The 17,543-nt window shown below is 38.2% G+C and overlaps 1 protein-coding gene across 2 annotated transcripts in view; it reads left to right on the top strand.

Moving 5' to 3' along the window:
- Positions 1 to 3,747, top strand: part of LOC116591271 — a 35,664-nt gene extending 31,917 nt beyond the window's left edge. For both annotated transcript variants that reach the window (XM_032344026.1, XM_032344027.1), the window contains exons 7-8: positions 1,726 to 1,816; positions 3,384 to 3,747. In XM_032344026.1, coding sequence (XP_032199917.1) covers positions 1,726 to 1,816; positions 3,384 to 3,500 — 208 coding nt within the window. In that variant the 3' untranslated portion in view covers positions 3,501 to 3,747. The remainder of the gene's footprint in view (positions 1 to 1,725; positions 1,817 to 3,383) is intronic.
- The last annotated feature ends 13,796 nt before the right edge of the window (positions 3,748 to 17,543 follow it).

The raw sequence follows: 17,543 nt of genomic DNA, 5'->3' as shown, positions 1-17,543 counted from the left end.
TACTGAATGAAAAAGAATGATGCTACCGCATATAGCCTCCAAGGATTTGTCTTAATGAGAATCTGGGACAAGTAGAATGAACTGCTATAGGAGTTAGTATATAAGAGAAAACAGAAATATATCCTAAAAATAGGACATGTGTACTCAGGAAAGACTCAGGCTTCCGAATAAGTCCTATCCCATTGAAGAGTAACACCCCCGATTTGTTGAGTAATTGTTGGTTTCAAAGGTGCCTCAGTGCGTTTCCTGAGCAGGTGAAGCACCTAGAGCTGCCAGAAGGACAGCTTGCCAGAAGCAGCAAGCGCTATTCGGAGAGTCATGGCCAACCACGCCAATTTAGTCAGCTTCTTCATTCTTATTAAATAAACTTCTGAAATACGTTATTTTTAAGGAACCACATCAAAACAATAGCTCTAGCCCACGCACAGTGACTATTATCAAGCACTGCTGCATGATTTTAGATCTAGCCTGAGGAAAAGAACATTTGTTATCATTTTGCCTAATGAACTCCAGAATACTAAACCTAATAACCATTGCTGTAACGGAAAGAAATGCGCTGCTCACCTGCCTGTTGCAAGGGCTGCTCATCTCTGCTTTGCTTGCCCATTGCCCGCCAGTAGTAGGGGTTACTCTCAACACTCACGCACGTAGAGAAAGCCAGCTCGTGTCTGCACGGAATTAGAGCTGGGCAGGTGCTGTCCTGTGGTACGTGTAAACACACGTGGCATTTCATCATGCTTTCAACCTGGCTGGTCCCACTCAACTCCGCCGTTGCCATGTTGCCCAAAAGTCTTCCCATTAAATTTTTTTGACAACCAGGGGTGCCTGGGTGGCTCAGTGGGTTAAAGCCTCTGCCTTTGGCTCAGGTCATGATCCCAGGGTCCTGAGATCAAGCCCTGCATCGGGCTCTCTGCTGAGCAGGGAGCCTGCTTCCTCCTCTCTCTGCCTGCTTCTCTGCCTACTTGTGATCTCTGTCAAATACATAATAAATAAAATCTTCAAAAAAAAATTTTTTTGGACAATGGAATAAAGTACAATTTCACTCTTGGTGTTATTTTAAAAGATGTAATCTACATATCATGCTCTATTGTTAGTCTTTGCTTGGCTTCTGGTTTCTGGCGCCTTTCTCCACTACTCTTCCCCATCTCTACCTCTTAGCCCTTCTCCATTCCACAGAACCAGTTTTGACACACTATCAAGAGTTTAAGGAGCACCTGGGTGGCTCAGTCAGTTAAGCTTCTGACTCCTGGTTTCAGCTCAGGTCATGATCTCAGGGTTATGAGATCAAACTCCACGTTGGTCTGTGCTCTGGGCTTTGAGCCTGCTTGGGATTCTCTCCCCTACCATGTGTGCTCTCTCTCTCTCTCTCTCAACCAAAAGAAATCAAAAGAGTTAAAGGGTTTTAACTGCTGACCCAGCTTTGACTTGTGTATTGGTTCTGAAAACTGAGTTTTGGCCTTAACAGTACCTCGTAGTAACACAAATCCTCATCTTGTTAAATCTCTTCAGTGTTGTAACATCACAATTTTGCCAACATCCCCTTCAGAAACTGAAGAACTTGTCAGTTTCTAATATGTTGCTACAATCCTATTTCTTGCAGGCAAACATTTTGCCCATCTGGATTTCTGGGTATTGCCTGTGCTGTACTTTCTCTTGTGATCTTCATTTTTTAAAAGTGTTCAGTGTCTGGTAAAACATAAAATATTAATTTTTAATATGTTGCAGAGCCTGGGAACATATCAGCCATAATGTAAGGAAACAAGGATCATTATTAGTAACAGTACCAAGTCTTGAAGATTCTCTGTCAGGCCTTCAGGTATGTAAACCTCTTTCCGAGAATTTTTCTTTTAAGATTTTATCTATTTATTAGAGAGAGACTGCACACATGAGAGAGTGATGGGGGGAGGCATGAGGGCAGTGGGAGAGGAAGAAGCAGACCCCACTGAGCAGGGAGCCTGATGCAGGGCTCGATCCCAGGACCCTGGGATCATGACCTGAGCTGAAGGCAGAAGCTTAAGTGACTGAGACACCCAGGACCCCCTATCCCAGCATTTTTATTGTCGAAACTTTTCCCCTACTTTCTTCTGATAGCTCTTACTATATCCTAGAGATGTTCTGTCTGAAGAAAGAAAGAGCAGTAACTTAGAGCCTAAGAACTGGTTTGTGGTTTGTTCATTGGCCCCAAGAGCTCTGAAATTGTAATTCCTATCTTGATAGAGTCCTTTGCTACTCCAACCAGTTTTTCCAACTGGGGTCTTACAGTTTTAGGTTAACAAATGCTACTAAATGTTTGCAAGAGGCTTAAAACACCCACATCATAACTTTCCCCTTATAACAAAGGGAACAGGAATTCCTGGGTGGGTCAGTCAGTTAAGCATCTGCCTTCGGCTCAGGTCACCATCCCAGGGTCCTGGGATCAAGCCTGCACTGGGCTCCCTGCTCGGAGGGAAGCCTGCTTCTCCCTTTCCCACTCCCCCTGCTTATGTTCCCTCTCTTGTTCTCTCTGTCTCTATCAGATAAATAAATAAAATCTTAAAAAAAAAAAACAAAAAAACTGAACCATCAATAACACTTTCTTAAGAAATTTTTGTCAATCCAAATTATAAAAGTAATTCATATTTATAATAACAAGGGAAATAATCTTGAGATATATAAAGAAAGATGTTAATCTCCCCATCCCCTCCACTTAAGTGTTGTCCAGGAGAGATCCATCTCATGTGTGGTATAATCCTACCATACTTCTCATGCTTTTAAAAATATGTCTTTTAAAATATATGGTCTCCAAGGGGCACCTGGGTGGCTCAGTGAGTTAAGGAGCTGACTCCTTTTTTTTTTTTTTTTTAAGATTTAATTTATTTATTTGACAGAGATCACAAGTAGGCAGAGAGGCAGGCAGAGAGAGAGAGAGAGGAGGAAGCAGGCTCCCTGCGAAGGAGAGAGCAGGCAATGTAAGGGAAGGGCCTGATGAAGGTTCTAGAGGGAGAGTAGCCCCTCTCATGCGACCCCTTAACACCATCACTGTGTATGTATGAACAGTTTGCTCTGTTCTCTGTGTATTCTTTGTTGTTTTAGTCTTATTGTTTAAACCTAATGATAATTATTAAACTAGTTACGTTAAAACAATTACTCTATTCTGTATTTTCTTTATTCTTTCAAATTCCAAAATCACAGTAAATTAAATGCTGAATCCACAGACCTACCATGTAGTACAACAAAGAATTGTTCATGTGACACCATGTAAACTTAGTCCTCCTTATTGTAAAAAAAAAAAAAAAAAAATTCTGTCATCTTCAGTGACTTAGTTCATCATGATTTCTTGAAGTTCCAGAGAACAGGATGATTCTGCATTTTTCATGTATGTTTATCATCTTTTTTCCTTCCAGATTAATATACAGTTATCTTCCTGGGTTGAAGAGGTACCACTGAACTACAATGTATACCCAGAAAACCATATTGACAGAGAAGCTCTCGAACAAATTCATCTGTATAAGATTCTCTAACGTCAGAATAGTCCTACCTCAATGTAGTGGTTTGTTGAGTATATTACAAATTAATAAAAAAGAAACATCACCCTGATACTCTAACACATATTTCTATATATTCCTTTCTAGACTTTATATGTATGTTTACATATTTGTAAATAGTCTTATGGGTATATATACACACACATAGTTGTGTATAGACACATAGTTGTGTCCATATACAACTTTGATTTCTGTGATAATTTAATTAAAATATTTATCTGAATATTTTTGGTTTTCCTGTTTCTTTTATCTTGCTAAAAACAAATACATGTTTCTTTAGTCACTGACTTTGTATACCAATTCCAGATATGACAAAAAAGATTAGAAGGTGTTTCCATCATAAGAAAAGGGTAGAAGGGAAGGTAGGTACTTTATATCCCATTTATTAGATCTCTGTTCTGTAAGATTCCTTGTACCCAACTTTATGTGAGGAGGCTAGCCCAAGGACAAAATAAGAAAATAATTGCTGTTGCTAGGAAAATCCAAAACTAGAAAGATAGCCTCCAAAATGTAAGTAGAGATTTTATCTAGGTGGAGCAATTAATTACTGGTGATTTTTCCTTTTCCGTGTTTTTCTTTATTTTCCATTTTTTTTCTGTGAGGAATGTATTTCTTTTGAAATCAGGAAAAGCAAAGTTGTTGTTTTTTGTGTTTTTTTTAAGAATATAGTGGAACATCAAAAGAACGCCTAACTAGTTCTAGTAATCTCATATTTAATATTATATTTATATTACCTTTTTAAACTAATCTACATTTCAGAATTGTGGAACTTTTTGGAAATCTATGTTTTGGGGGTTTTTTGTTTTTTGTTTTTTGTTTTCAATTAGAGAGCAGTGGAGAGAGGTAGAGGCAAAGCGAGAGAGAGAATCTCAGGTAGACTCCCACAGAGGGCAGAGCCCCACATGGGGTTTGAGCTCACAAACCTGAAATCAGGACCTGAGCTGAAATCAAGAGGCAAAGGCCAGGGGTACCTGGGTGGCTCAGTGGGTTAAGGCCTCTGCCTTCGGCTCAGGTCATGATCCCGGGGTCCTGGGATCGAGCCCTCCACATTGGCCTCTCTGCTCAGCGGGGAGCCTGCTTCCTCCTTTCTCTCTGCCTGCCTCTCTGCCTATGTGTGATCTCTCTGTCAAATAAATACAATATTAAAAAAAAAAGAAAAGAAAAGAGGTGAAGGCCCAACCAACTGAGCCCCTGGAAATCTGTTTATGGAATTTTTGTTTTGTTTTGTTTTACAAGATTTTTTTTTTTTTAAGATTTTATTTATTTATTTATTTGACAGAGATAGGTAGGCAGAGAGGCAGGCAGAGAGAGAGGAGGGAAGCAGGCTCCCCACCAAGCAGAGAGCCTGATGCAAGACTTGATCCCAGGACCCAGGATCATGATCTGAGCCAAAGGCAGAGGCTTTAACCTACTGAGCCACCCAGGCACCCCTTATTTTTAGAGATTTTATTCGTTTATTTGACAAAGAGAGACACAGCAAGAGGAAACGGGCCAGGGGAGAGAGAGAAGCAGGACTCTGCTGAGCAGGGAGCCCGACCAGGGCTCGGTGCCAGGGCTCTGTGTCAGGACCCTGGCATCACAACCTGAGCTGAAGGCAGACATTTAGCGACTGAGCCACCCAGGCTCTGTTTTTAAAGGGATTTATCAAGTATACTTTTTGTCATCACCTGCTTATGAGAACTTGCCACGTTGTCAATTTAAACTTTTCTGGGGGTGCGAGGGAGGGGCAGAGGGAGAGAGAGAATCTTAAGCAGCCCGCATACCCAGCATGGAGCTGACAGGGCTCAATCTCAAAACCCCAAGATCATGACTTGAGTTGAAATCAAGATTTGGACACTTAACCAACTAAGCCACACAGGCACCCCATTGTTTTTTGTTTTGTTTTAAAGAAGTTATTGGTCAATAACTAAATAAAATGCTAAAAATAAAAAGTTTGGAACTTGGGACACCTGGATGGCTCAGTCAGTTAAACGTCTGCCTTCCACTCAGGTCATTATCCCAGGGTTCTGGGATTCAGTCCAGCATTGGGCTCCTTGCTCAGTGGGGAGCCTGCTTCTCCCTCTGCCTGCCTCTCTCCCTGCTTGTGTGTTCTCTCTCTCTCTCTGACAAAATCTTTTGAAATCTTTTTTAAAAAGTTTAGAACTTTTACTGTTGTTATTAATAAGCCTCATTTATAGTATCTAGTATAATACTGAATATTAGGATAAATGCTCAAATTCCAATAATTTTTTATTCACACAGGCATTACTTATTCCTGCTAACCCATTAAACATTTTTACCATGCTAGTCACCCAAGAAAGTAGAGTTAGGAAGTTACTGTCAACTCTGGCATCTCAGTAACAGGTGGATGTTTCTAGGAGGCTGTGCAGACTTCCTGAAATTAAAGAGATTCCTAGAAGTGGAGAAAAATTAATTGAAAATATTTGAGAATATTTCAATACTTAAAATACTTGTAGCTGTTATTCATATGATTGTTTTATACATAATTAAATGTATTAGCTTATTGTAATAACATTTAGGCACTTAAATTTCAAATACAACAAACTATTAACTGTAGCATATATGTAAGATACAAATAGTAATCATCCATGAAAAAAATAAGTTTATTAATAATATGGCATATAATTACAAGCAGAACATTTATTGAATTTTGTCTGATGGCGCACCTATTCTTAAGAAACTGTATTTCCTAAACTCTGATACCCAGTTGCCCTAGTTTATTTGAATGTTCCTCAGAAGCGTGAATCTCTAAAGCATAATGGGCTGCTGTGGCCCTGGGTGAATGCCAGAACTCCCATTCTGGAATGCCCTGGACGGGACAGAAGGAGAGAGAACACTAGCAGTACTCTGGACAAGGAAGGGACAAGTCTATCTGTAAATCTGGTTTCATATCATTCAGCCCCTAATTTGTAAAACAAAAATAAGTATGCATTCAGTTATCCATAGTGGAATATACTCAACAGCACAGATTTCAGTCATTTCCATAAATGTGTGCAAAACGTTACATAAAAAATTGATAATTCTTTAATTTGTGTAGGGTTTTTTTGTAATCTCTACATCCAACATGGGCCTTAAACTCATGACCCCAAGATCAAAAGTCACATATTCTGCCAACTGGGCCAGGCAGGCATCCTGATGATTATTTACTGTTGTCACAGCTATGATTTTAGACATGTTAAAATAAACTATGTGTCTTTAGTTGAAGGAGTGGAAAAAAGGTATAAACAGGTATGAAATAGGAAATAGTGGAAATTATTCTGTGTAATCTTTAAACATTTAACAGTTTTTAATAAATGCCTGAGGCAAATATTAGAACTATAGGATATTGAGAAGAACTTCTTCTACTAGTATTAATGTTCTGTTTGTGGAATTCTTGAACTTTTAAATGTGTATATATTCATCTAGAGACAATTATTGTCACTAAAAAAGCTAGTTTCTTGGGGAGAATTTCTCATGTATGAAGTTTATGCTGCTCACAGTTTGTCATTCCTTAGCCTCAGCCTCCCTCTCTCCCCCTCCAGTGTCTGTGACGTGTATCTCAGAAGGCTTAGGAGGAAGAGTAATGGAGTAAGACATTTTTGTATTTTAGCAGCCAATATCTGTGAAAAATAAAAATATTTTTTCATATGGCTTTACTGGTGCTCAGACAACTCAAAACATTAAGATTACATTAGATGTCCAAATTAGATGTCCAAATTATCTAGCTTGTTAGCTGATAAAATACATGACAAATTTGGTGAAAGAGTTAAATTGGTAGAAAACAGAAAATAAAATTGTATTTTAGATTTTTTTCTGCTAATGTTCCTTTAAAATTACTGAATTTCATAGAGCTTCTCCAAGTTTGATCACCGTGTTCCTTCACCTAACCTCCAATTCCCTTTACTAAAAGCAGATACCCTCAAGGTCCTAACCGGGTCCTATTTTGGGATACCACAGCTTAAACACTCCAGAATTTCATGACAACTTCATTATTAGTAGTCATTATGAGGTATTTTCTATTGATGGTGAATTCCACAGCCATGCGACTATTAATTACATGAACTAATCACACAAGCATGTGTTAAGCGTCCACAGTGTATCTAGCCCTCTGCCAGCCTCACTTGGCTCTACCATGAAAGAACTCACACTCTAAGGATGGAGAAGAATGACGCCTTAAGTTTAGATACAGGGTAAGGAAAGATGTTCCTGGTGAAGGGGAAAGCATGTGCAGAGGCAGAGAATAGTGGGTATTATGACTAGGGCCCAGGGTAGGAAGGATTACATGAGCATCATGAAGGGAATGGATGCCAGATCAGGAAGGGCATGGTATCCCAAGCAAAGGAGATCACATTTTGTTCAGAGTCAAGGTGAGTCATTACAAGATTTTAAGCAACATATTGATAGGGTCAAAATAAAATTATAGAAGCCATATGGTGGCCCAGTGACTCTAGGGATGTAGGGAAAAGAAAGGAGTCAAGAGGTATCTGGGAGGGCTCAGCACTTTGTTAGGAAGTAAATAAATCCAGAATTAAAGAGTGTTTTAAAATTACATTTATGGAGATACCTAAGAAAATCAATGTGTCCTTACAGCAAATAATTACTAACTCAAAAGATAATAGCAAGGATCCTACTGAATACAGTCTTATGTACTATCTGTATAAGAAATAGTTAGATACTAAGTATATGGCCAAAAAAGAATGCTGGGAGGCAAAAACTAAGACAATAACTTGATAGGAAACTGCCAAGGGTGAAACACGCGTGCGTGCGCACACACAGACACAGACACAGACACACACACACAGAGTAAACAAGGATATTAACATTGAAGAGAAGGATTTGGCTGGGGCATAAAATTCCAAACATTCATCATGTAAATAAATGAAGAATCTAGCTAGGAAAAGAACAAAAACAAAAAAACGAGTTTCAGTGGGGTCATGCAAGCACAGTAAAAGATTTCTCCTTGTCAGAGGAACTCAATTCTGGGACACAATATTAATTAAACAGGCATTGTTTGGCAGCTGTCCACTTCCCTAGACTTGTCCAGATGCTTAAAGCAACTCAACCACTTAGTAGTTTACCCACTTGTCAATTAAGTTAGGTAATGTTTTTGGACCATGAGTTTCACAGGAGTATTATGTACATTAACTGAATAACTAAATAACTAAATACCTTGAAATATAAAAGCACATAAATAGAATACAAATTGAAATTAATTTAATTTTTTTTTTTAGATTTAACTTATTTATTTGACAGAGAGCACAAGCAGGGGGAGCGGCAGGAAGAGAGAGAAGCAGGCTCCCTGCTGAGAAAGGAGCCCAATGTGGGGGCTCCATCCTAAGACCCCAGGATCATGACCTGAACTGAAGGCAGACGCTTAAACAACTGAACCACCAAGGTGCTCCTCGAAATTGGTTTTAGTCTCTCTCTACAAAGATGTGTCCCAAGAAAATTGATAGATATGATAATCATAATTGTATCAAGGTTTCTCATTTCAACTAATTTTTTGACAACAATAATAATTATCAGTTGTTAAATTCTCCAAAACTTCTTATTTTCCCAAATTTCTACTTTCTTTGAGGGAGTGAGGGAAAGAAAAATATGCCCAAGATAACCTAGGAATAAATTGAATATGGAATAATAAAACCATGATCCTCTAGGCTACGAAAAAAATGTATAAAAAATCTGAATCTAATGGCAGGAAAAGATCACAGGCTATGAAATGAGTTCTTAAGTAGGTTCTGTTAAAATACTTCCATACTGACCTAAATCAAAGACAGATTTCTAGACCAGGAAGGTAATATATATTTAAATCAGCGCTCAAGGAAGATTTTCTGATTTAAACACACACACACACACACACACACACACACACACACGCACTCAAAACCCCCAAATTCATTGACAACAACCCAATTAAGTAGGCGCTATTAGTCCTATTTAAACAGTTGAGTAAACTAGTTTTAGTGATGGCGAGAAACCTTCTAAAAGTTCCACAGCTGGTAAATGGCACAACCAGGATTCAATTCTACTGTCTACCTACACTCCTGCTAAACTTGTATCTAAACTACTGCTCTTTTGTTATGCTGCCTCTGTATTTTAAATTTCCTAGTCTAATATTAACCACAAAGTTAACAGATTATGATGGAGAGAAGCTTCTTTATTTTGCCTTTGGATTCCTCACCAATGTGAGAATTACTTGACTAATTAACATGTGAGATGCAGCTGTGATTTTTTTAAGTTTATATTTAAATTCCAGTTAGTTAACATACAGTGTAATATTAGTTTCAGGTGTACAATATAGTGATTCCACACTTTCATACAAACTCTGTGCTCATCACAATAAACCCACTCCTTAATCCCCCTCAACTATCTTACCCATCTTCCCACCCATTTATAGCTGATTTATAAATCTGTTGGATGCTTAAACCAAGAGGAAAAGTGACAACTAGGTCCTAGTTCAAAATTTGTGGCTTCTGAATGAAAGAAAGGTACAACATGACTTTAATATTATAATTGATATTGATTAATACTATGATTAGTAGTAGTATATACTCAGGTATGTATCCTAAATACATACCTAAGAAAAAGGAAAACATACGTCCAACAAAAACTTGTACACAGGGGCACCTGGGTGGCTCAGTCATTGGGCATCTGCATTCAGCTCAGGTCATGATCCTAGGGTCCTGGGATTGAACCCCACATCAGGCTCTCTGCTCGGAAGGAAGCCTGCTTCTTCCTCTCCCACTCTCCCTGCTTGTGTTCCCTCTCTTGCTAAGTCTCTGTCTGTCGAACAAATAAATAAAATCTTTTAAAAAAAACTTTAAAACTTGTATACAAATCTTCATAATACATTATATACATAGTAGTAGTATCCTAGATGAAAATTATTAATGTGAATATATTTTTACGTTGAAATTTACCTATAGGCCACTTGGGTGGCTCCTTCGGTTAAGCGTCCGCCTTCGGCTCAGGTCATGATCCCAGGATCTTGGGCATTTGGGCTTCCGGCTCTGCAGGGAGCCTGCTTCTCCCATCCCAACACTCGTGTGCTCTAGCGCGCGCTGTCTCTCAAATAAATAAATAAAATCTTTGGGTGTCTGGGTGGCTCAGTGGGTTGGGGCCTCTGCCTTTGGCTCAGGTCATAGTCCTGGGGTCCTGGGATCAAGCCCCACATCAGGCTCCCTGCTCGGTGGGGAGCCTGTTTTCCCCCACTCTCTGTGCCTACCTCTCTGCCTACTGTGGTGTCTGTCTGTCAAATAAATAAATAAAATATGTACTAATTAAATAAATTAATTAATTAAATCTTTTTTTAAAATTCACCTATATAGAAAGTAAGTTCAATCTCTTCCTTTTTTTCCATTTTCTAAATTATTCATCCTTGTAAAATAATACTTGAACTTTTCAAAAGCAACTGAAAACACGCCAAGATTCTGGCTTACAGGCAGCAAGGGTAACTAGTTTAGACAATAGATGATTTACTTAAAACAATGACTCAGTTTTTGGGCTCCAGCTTTGTTTATTTTTTCTTGCCAAACAAACATTATTATTTAGGTCAAACTGCAAGGTGCAAATAAGAAGATCCATTCTTTCTGTTGGAAGATGAAGAATTTAGAGAAGCACAGATTTTTAGTTAGAAGGTACCTTAGAATAAACCAATTCAAATCCATTTTCTTAGAGAAAGAAAATTATATTTGAAGCCCCTTTGCAATGTGGGAAAAAGCAGCTTCCTCAATATAGATCTGCATTCTGATAACATGGGACCAACAATTTTTGGGATAAAAGGAAGCTTGGAAAATACTTCAGGGGGCGCCTAGGTGGCTCAGTCGGTTAAGTATCTGCTCGGCTCAGGTCATCATCCCAGGGCCCTGAGATTGATCCCCAAGTCGAGCTCCCTGCTCAGGGGAGAGCCTGCTTCTCTCTCTCCCTCTGACCCTCCCCCTCCTTATGTTCTCTCTCTCAAATATCTTAAAAAAAAAAAAAAAAGTACTTTAGGTTGATTGAGAAATTGGAAGCTTCCTACATTGCTGGTAGGAATTATAAAATGGTATAGATGCTTTGTGGAAAACAATTTGGTAGTTCCTCAAAATATTAGCCATAGAGTTACCATATGACCTAACAATTCCCCTCCTAGCTACATACCCAAGAAAAAAGAAAACATTCTTCCAACATAAAAATTTATACACAAATTTTCATAGTACATTATTTATAATACCCAAAAAGCAGGGTAGGGGGAAATAGTATCCATCAACTAATGAATGGATACATAAATAATTGTGGTTAAATAATTCCATACCATAGCATTTTATTCAGAATAAAAGTTTAGTATTAAAAAAAAAGTGAAGTATTGAGACATGCTGGGACATGGATGAATCTTGAAAACATGCTAAGTGAAGAAACCGGTCACAAAAGATCACATGTTGTATAATTCTATTTATATGAAATGTCCAGAATAGGCAAATCTGTAGAGACAGAAAGTACATTAGTGGTTGCTTCGAGCTGGGAGGGGAGCAGGAGGAGGATAGGAAGTGACTATTAATAGATATGGGGTTTCTTTTGGGGGTGATAAAAATAGTCTAAAATTAGATTGTGGTAATAATTGCACAACTCTGTAAATATACAAAGAACCACTGATCTGCACACTTTAAATGGCTGAAACTGTCTCCTGTATGTGAATTACTTCTCAATAAAATTGATTACAAAAATAAAATGAGGTGCCAAAACGACTTTAGGTTGTAAGCAATATTTGCCCTTGAAAGACTTGGGTAACTAACACAGTGGTGTTTACTAGCAAATCATGAAGTGAGAAGACTACCTATACTTCGTTTAACAAGTACATGCTTGATTTTCAGAAAGCGAATAATTATATTAAAAATTATGCTAATCTCGGTACATTTGTTAGAAGCAATGAGATCCTTGTAGTAGTACCACCTACTATTTTAGGTATAAGTGGGCATAAGGTTATGTGACAAGAGTGTAAACCAGTGGTCTTCTAGTCCTCCTCTCATGCAAGGCCACTGGGGCCCCTGGATGGATGTCTAGCATTTTCATAGCCTGCGTACAATTTTAGCACTGAAAGTAACTTTTACATTTATGACTTCAGACATGAAACAAGATCTGGGGATGTGTCTCACTGACAGAGATCTAAAAGAAAGCAAGCTGCCCCAAAACCGAGGAGGCTGCAGGCTTAAATGCAATTGCATCTGCTGTCCCTTTTTCTCTGTATTTAATGAGTTCCTGAACATAGGTACGGGAACTGATGGAGCCATATCGTACGTGCTCAAAGCTGTCAGAAGGCTCTTGGGTAGGAAAAGAGTGGCATGAATAAGAGATCTTCGATTACTGCAAAAGGACTACAGTTCTGGGGCGCCAGGATGGCTCAGTGGGTTAAGCCACGGCCTTCGGCTCAGGTCATGATTTCAGGGTCCTGGGATCGAGCCCTGCATCGGGCTCTCTGCTCAGCTGGGAGCCTGCTTCCTCCTCTCTCTCTCTGCCTGCCTCTCTGCCTACTTGTGATATCTCTCTCTGTCAAATAATAAATAAAATCTTTAAAAAAGAAAAAGGACTACAGTTTTTCCAAGTAAAACAATTTGAGGAAGCCAATTTGCAGGGCTTTGTTATGCACAGAATTCTAACAAGTTCTTCTGAGCATTACATCTAATATTAGCACTGGTGTCAAAGCAAACAATTTTATTGAAGTACAATCGGCATGCAATAAGTGCAATAAGTATTCATGACATATGTTTACACCTTTGAAATCATCACCACAGTCAAGATGATAACCATTTCAATCCCTTCTAGACTTTTCGCTCATCTTTTGTCATCTATCCCTTCCTTGACCCCTACCCCAGGCAATTACGGATCTGATTTCTGTTGTGATAGATTAGTTTGCTTTATGTAAATGGAATCATGCAGTATACACTTTGTCAAGCTTTTATCATTCAGCACAAGGATTTTGATGTCCATCCACGTTGCTGCATGTATCAATAGTTTGTTCCTTTTTATTGATGATGAGTGGTCAATGGTATGGATTTACCACCATTTACTATGAATCTTGATAGAAAGCATTGTAGCTCTTCCGACTTTGTTTCCTTTCAAAAAAATTTTGGCTACTCTAGGTCATTTGTATTTCCATAAAAATTTCAGAATCCACTTGTAGATTTCCACAGAAAATCCTGCCGAGATTTTCTTTGGGGTTACACTGAATCCATAGGTCAATTTGGGGAAGAATGAATTCTTAACAATATTGAATTTTCTCGGCTCAGTCATTGCAGGACATGACTCTTGATCTCGGCATTGTAGGTTCAGGCCCCACATTGAGTCTTAGAGATTACTTAAATATAAAATCTTAATGAAATCCTGCCATTTGCAACAACACGGATGAATCTAGAGGGTATAATGCTAAGGGAAATAGGTCAGAGAAAGAACAATACCATATGATCTCATTCATATGTGGAATTTCAAAAACAAACCAAATGAACAAAGGAAAAAAGACAAACCAAAAATTAGACTCTGAACTGTTGAGAGCAAACTGATGCTTACCAGAGTGGAGGTAGGTGGATGGGTGAGATAGGTGAGGGGCATTAAGAGTGCACTTACAGTAATGAGCACTGAGTAGTGTATAGAATTGTTGAATCACTATATTGTACACTGAAACAAATATAACACTGTATGTTAACTATGCTGAAATTAAAATGTGAAAAAATAATAAAATAAATAAAGTAAAATCTTAACAACAACACCACAATATTGAGTTTTCTAACCCAAGAACAAGATATACCTTTCCATTTACTTAAATCTTTAATTTTTCTTAGCAACTTTTTATAGCATTTGTTGTTTCAGATCTTGTGCTTTTTTGTTCAATTTACTCCTAAACATTTCATATTTTTAATGTTTTTAATAAATGGTATTTAAAATTTTTCAGTTTCTGATAATTGCTAGTTATATAGAAATACAATTGATTTTGATGTATTAACCTGTCTTCTATAATCTTGTTAAATTCACTTACAAGTCCTAGTGAGTTTCTTGGTGACACTTTCAGAAAAAATTGTACTTCTTTCCTTCCAGTCTATTTACTTTTATTTTTTTACTTGCCTTACTGCAGTAGCTCTGACTTCCAGTAAAATGTTTAACAGAAGTGGTAAAAACAAACCTTGTTTTCAATCTGCTGGGATGAAAGCACTTCGTCTCTCACTGTAAGTATGATATTAGCTACAGGTTTTCAGTTCATGCCCTTTCTTAGTTACGAAGTTCCCTTCTATTCCTGGTTGGCTGAGATTTGTAGTATAGGTGGATGTTAATTTTGTCAGATTATTTTGCTACACTTACTAAGTTGATCACATGATTTTTCTTTTTATGTCTGCAAAAATTGTGAACTACATTGTTTGATTTTCAAATATTAAACCAACTTTGCATCCCTTGGAATAAACTCTGCTTGGTTATGACATATACCATTTTGTCAGTTGTTGGATTTGATTTGGATAAATCCATGTATACAAGGAATATTGATGTATAGATTAGAGTTGTTCTTGTTTCACGGAAATGTCGTCTGGTTTTGGTGTTAGGTTAATGCTTACCTCTGAAAATTTCTGCCTTTATTCATTTTTTTTTTTAAGATTTTATTTGTTTGAGAGAAAGCGAGAGCCAGCATGAGTCGGGGGCAGAGGCAGAGGGAGAAGCAGACTCCCTGCTGAGCAGGGAGCCCATCCTAGGACCCAGAGATCATGACCTGAGCAGAAGGCAGACGCTTAACAGACTGAGCCGCCCAGGTGCCCCCATTTTCTGCCTTTAAATTTTGTGTTTATACGATTACACTTACTGTGATTATTGAAGTAATTACGTTTAAATTTATCTTTTTTCTTTGTGTCTTCTATTTGTCTCATCTGTTCTTTTTTTTAAGATTTTATTTTTATTTTAGTTGAGAGAAAGTGAGAAAGAAAAAGAGTATGAGCAGGGGAGGGGCAAGGGGAGGGAGAAACAGACTCCTGGTTGAGCAGGGAGCCCAATGAGGGGCTGGATCCCAGAACCCCAGGATCATGACCTGAGCCTAAGGCTCAGTCGACTGAGTCAGCTTAACCAACTAAGCCACACAGGTGCCCCATCTCATCTGTTCTTTGTTTGCAGACCCCCCCCACCCCTCCCCACTTGTCCTATCTTCTTTTGGATTAATTAGAACACTTTTGAGATTTGATTTTATCTTCTTTATCTACTTATTAGCAATATATCTTGTTTTTTTAACTGATGCCCTAGAGTTCACAGTGTACATCTTTAAGTCATCACAGTCTATCTTACATAATATTATACTAATTCATATATAGTATAAAGACCTTATAAACATATACGTTCCTTTGTCCCCACCCAGCCTTTGTGCTATTGTTGTCATATTTACTTCCACATATATTATAGGCCCTACAATACATTGCTATTGTTTTTTGCTTTCAACAGATCACTATTTTAAAGATATTGTTAAAGTAAGGGAAAAGTCTTTTTTTTTTAAGATTTTACTTATTTATTTGACAAACAGAGATCACAAGTAGGCAGAGAGGCAGGCAGAGGGAGAGGGAGGAAGCAGGCTCCCCACTGAGCAGAAAGCCCCACGCGAGGCTCAATCCCAGGACCCTGAGATCATAACCTCAGCCGAAAGCAGAGGCCTAACCCACTGAGCCACCCAGGAGCCCTGGGAAAAGTCTTATAGTTACCCTGTGTTTACCATTTCTAGTGCTCCTCATTTCTTTGTGTAGATCCACATTTCCAATCAGCGATCATTTACCTTGTACCCAGAGAACTTCCTTTTTGCATTTTTAGAACTGATCGGCTGGTGGTGAATTCTCTCAGCTTTTATACATCTAAAAATGTCTTTATTTTTACTTCATTCTTGAAAGATTTTTTGCGGAGTCTAGGGTTCTAGGTTGATGGTTTTGTCTTTCAGTATTATAAGAATGTTCCTTGTGCAATTTGGCTCTGCTTTTCTCATTCTTACCTTTGTTTCTGTATTTATATCGTGTTTCTCTGGCTGCTTTTATTATTTTATTTTTTATTTATTTTTTTAAAAGATTTTATTTATTTATTTGACAAAGAGAGATCACAAGCAGGCAGAGAGGCAGGCAGAGAGAGAGAGAGGAGGAAGCAGGCTCCCCGCTGAGCAAAGAGCCCGATGTGGGCCTCGATCCCAGTACCCTGAAATCATGACCTGAGCCGAAGGCAGAGGCTTAACCCACTGAGCCACCCAGGCACCCCTCTCTGGCTGCTTTTAATATTTTCTTTTTGTTACTGGTCCTCGACAATTGCATTTTGATATGAATGGCTGTGTTTTATTTCATTTTTTCTCTTGCTTAGGATTTATTGAGCTTCTTGGATCTGTGAGTTTATACTTGCATCACATTTAGAAAATTGAAGGTTATTATTTCCTCCTATCTGCATTCCATCCCTTCTCTTTCTCTTCCCCTTTTGAAACTTAAGGACACATGTTAGGCTGCAGGATGTCCTGTAATTCAGTGATGCTTTGTTCCTTTTAAACTCAGTCTTCTATCTTCCTGTGTTTCATTTTGAATAATTTCTATTGCTGTGTCTACAAGTTTACTAATCTCTCTTTTTTTTAAAGTAACCTCTAACACTCAACATGGGACTCGAACTCATGACCCCGAGATAAAGAGTGGCATGCTCTACTGACTGAGCCAGCCAGGCATCCTAAATTTACTAATCTTTTACTCAGCAGTGTCCAGTCTGCTATTAATCTCATTCAGAGTATTGTTCATTTCAGACATTGCTTCTTTTTTCATCTCTAGAGGTTTGGTTTAGGTCCTTTTTAAATCTTACATACCTCTTCTTATGTTCACGTTTTCCTCTACATCTTTGAAGACATGGAGTTTGTATTATAATAGCTGTTTTAGTATTCCTAATTAATTTAACTAATTCTGTCATCTGGGCCATTTCTGTGACTGTTTCTATTGAATAAAATTTTCTTCATTATAGGTTATATTTTCTTGCTTGTTTGAACGCCTCCTAAATTTTTATTGCTTGCCATTAGGTTGGATTTTCTTTGTA

Source organism: Mustela erminea, chromosome 5, assembly GCF_009829155.1.
Source record: "Mustela erminea isolate mMusErm1 chromosome 5, mMusErm1.Pri, whole genome shotgun sequence".
Classification (NCBI taxonomy): domain Eukaryota; kingdom Metazoa; phylum Chordata; class Mammalia; order Carnivora; family Mustelidae; genus Mustela; species Mustela erminea.
The sequence above is the reverse complement of the archived record's forward strand: the minus strand, read 5'-3'. Positions and strand labels throughout refer to the sequence as shown.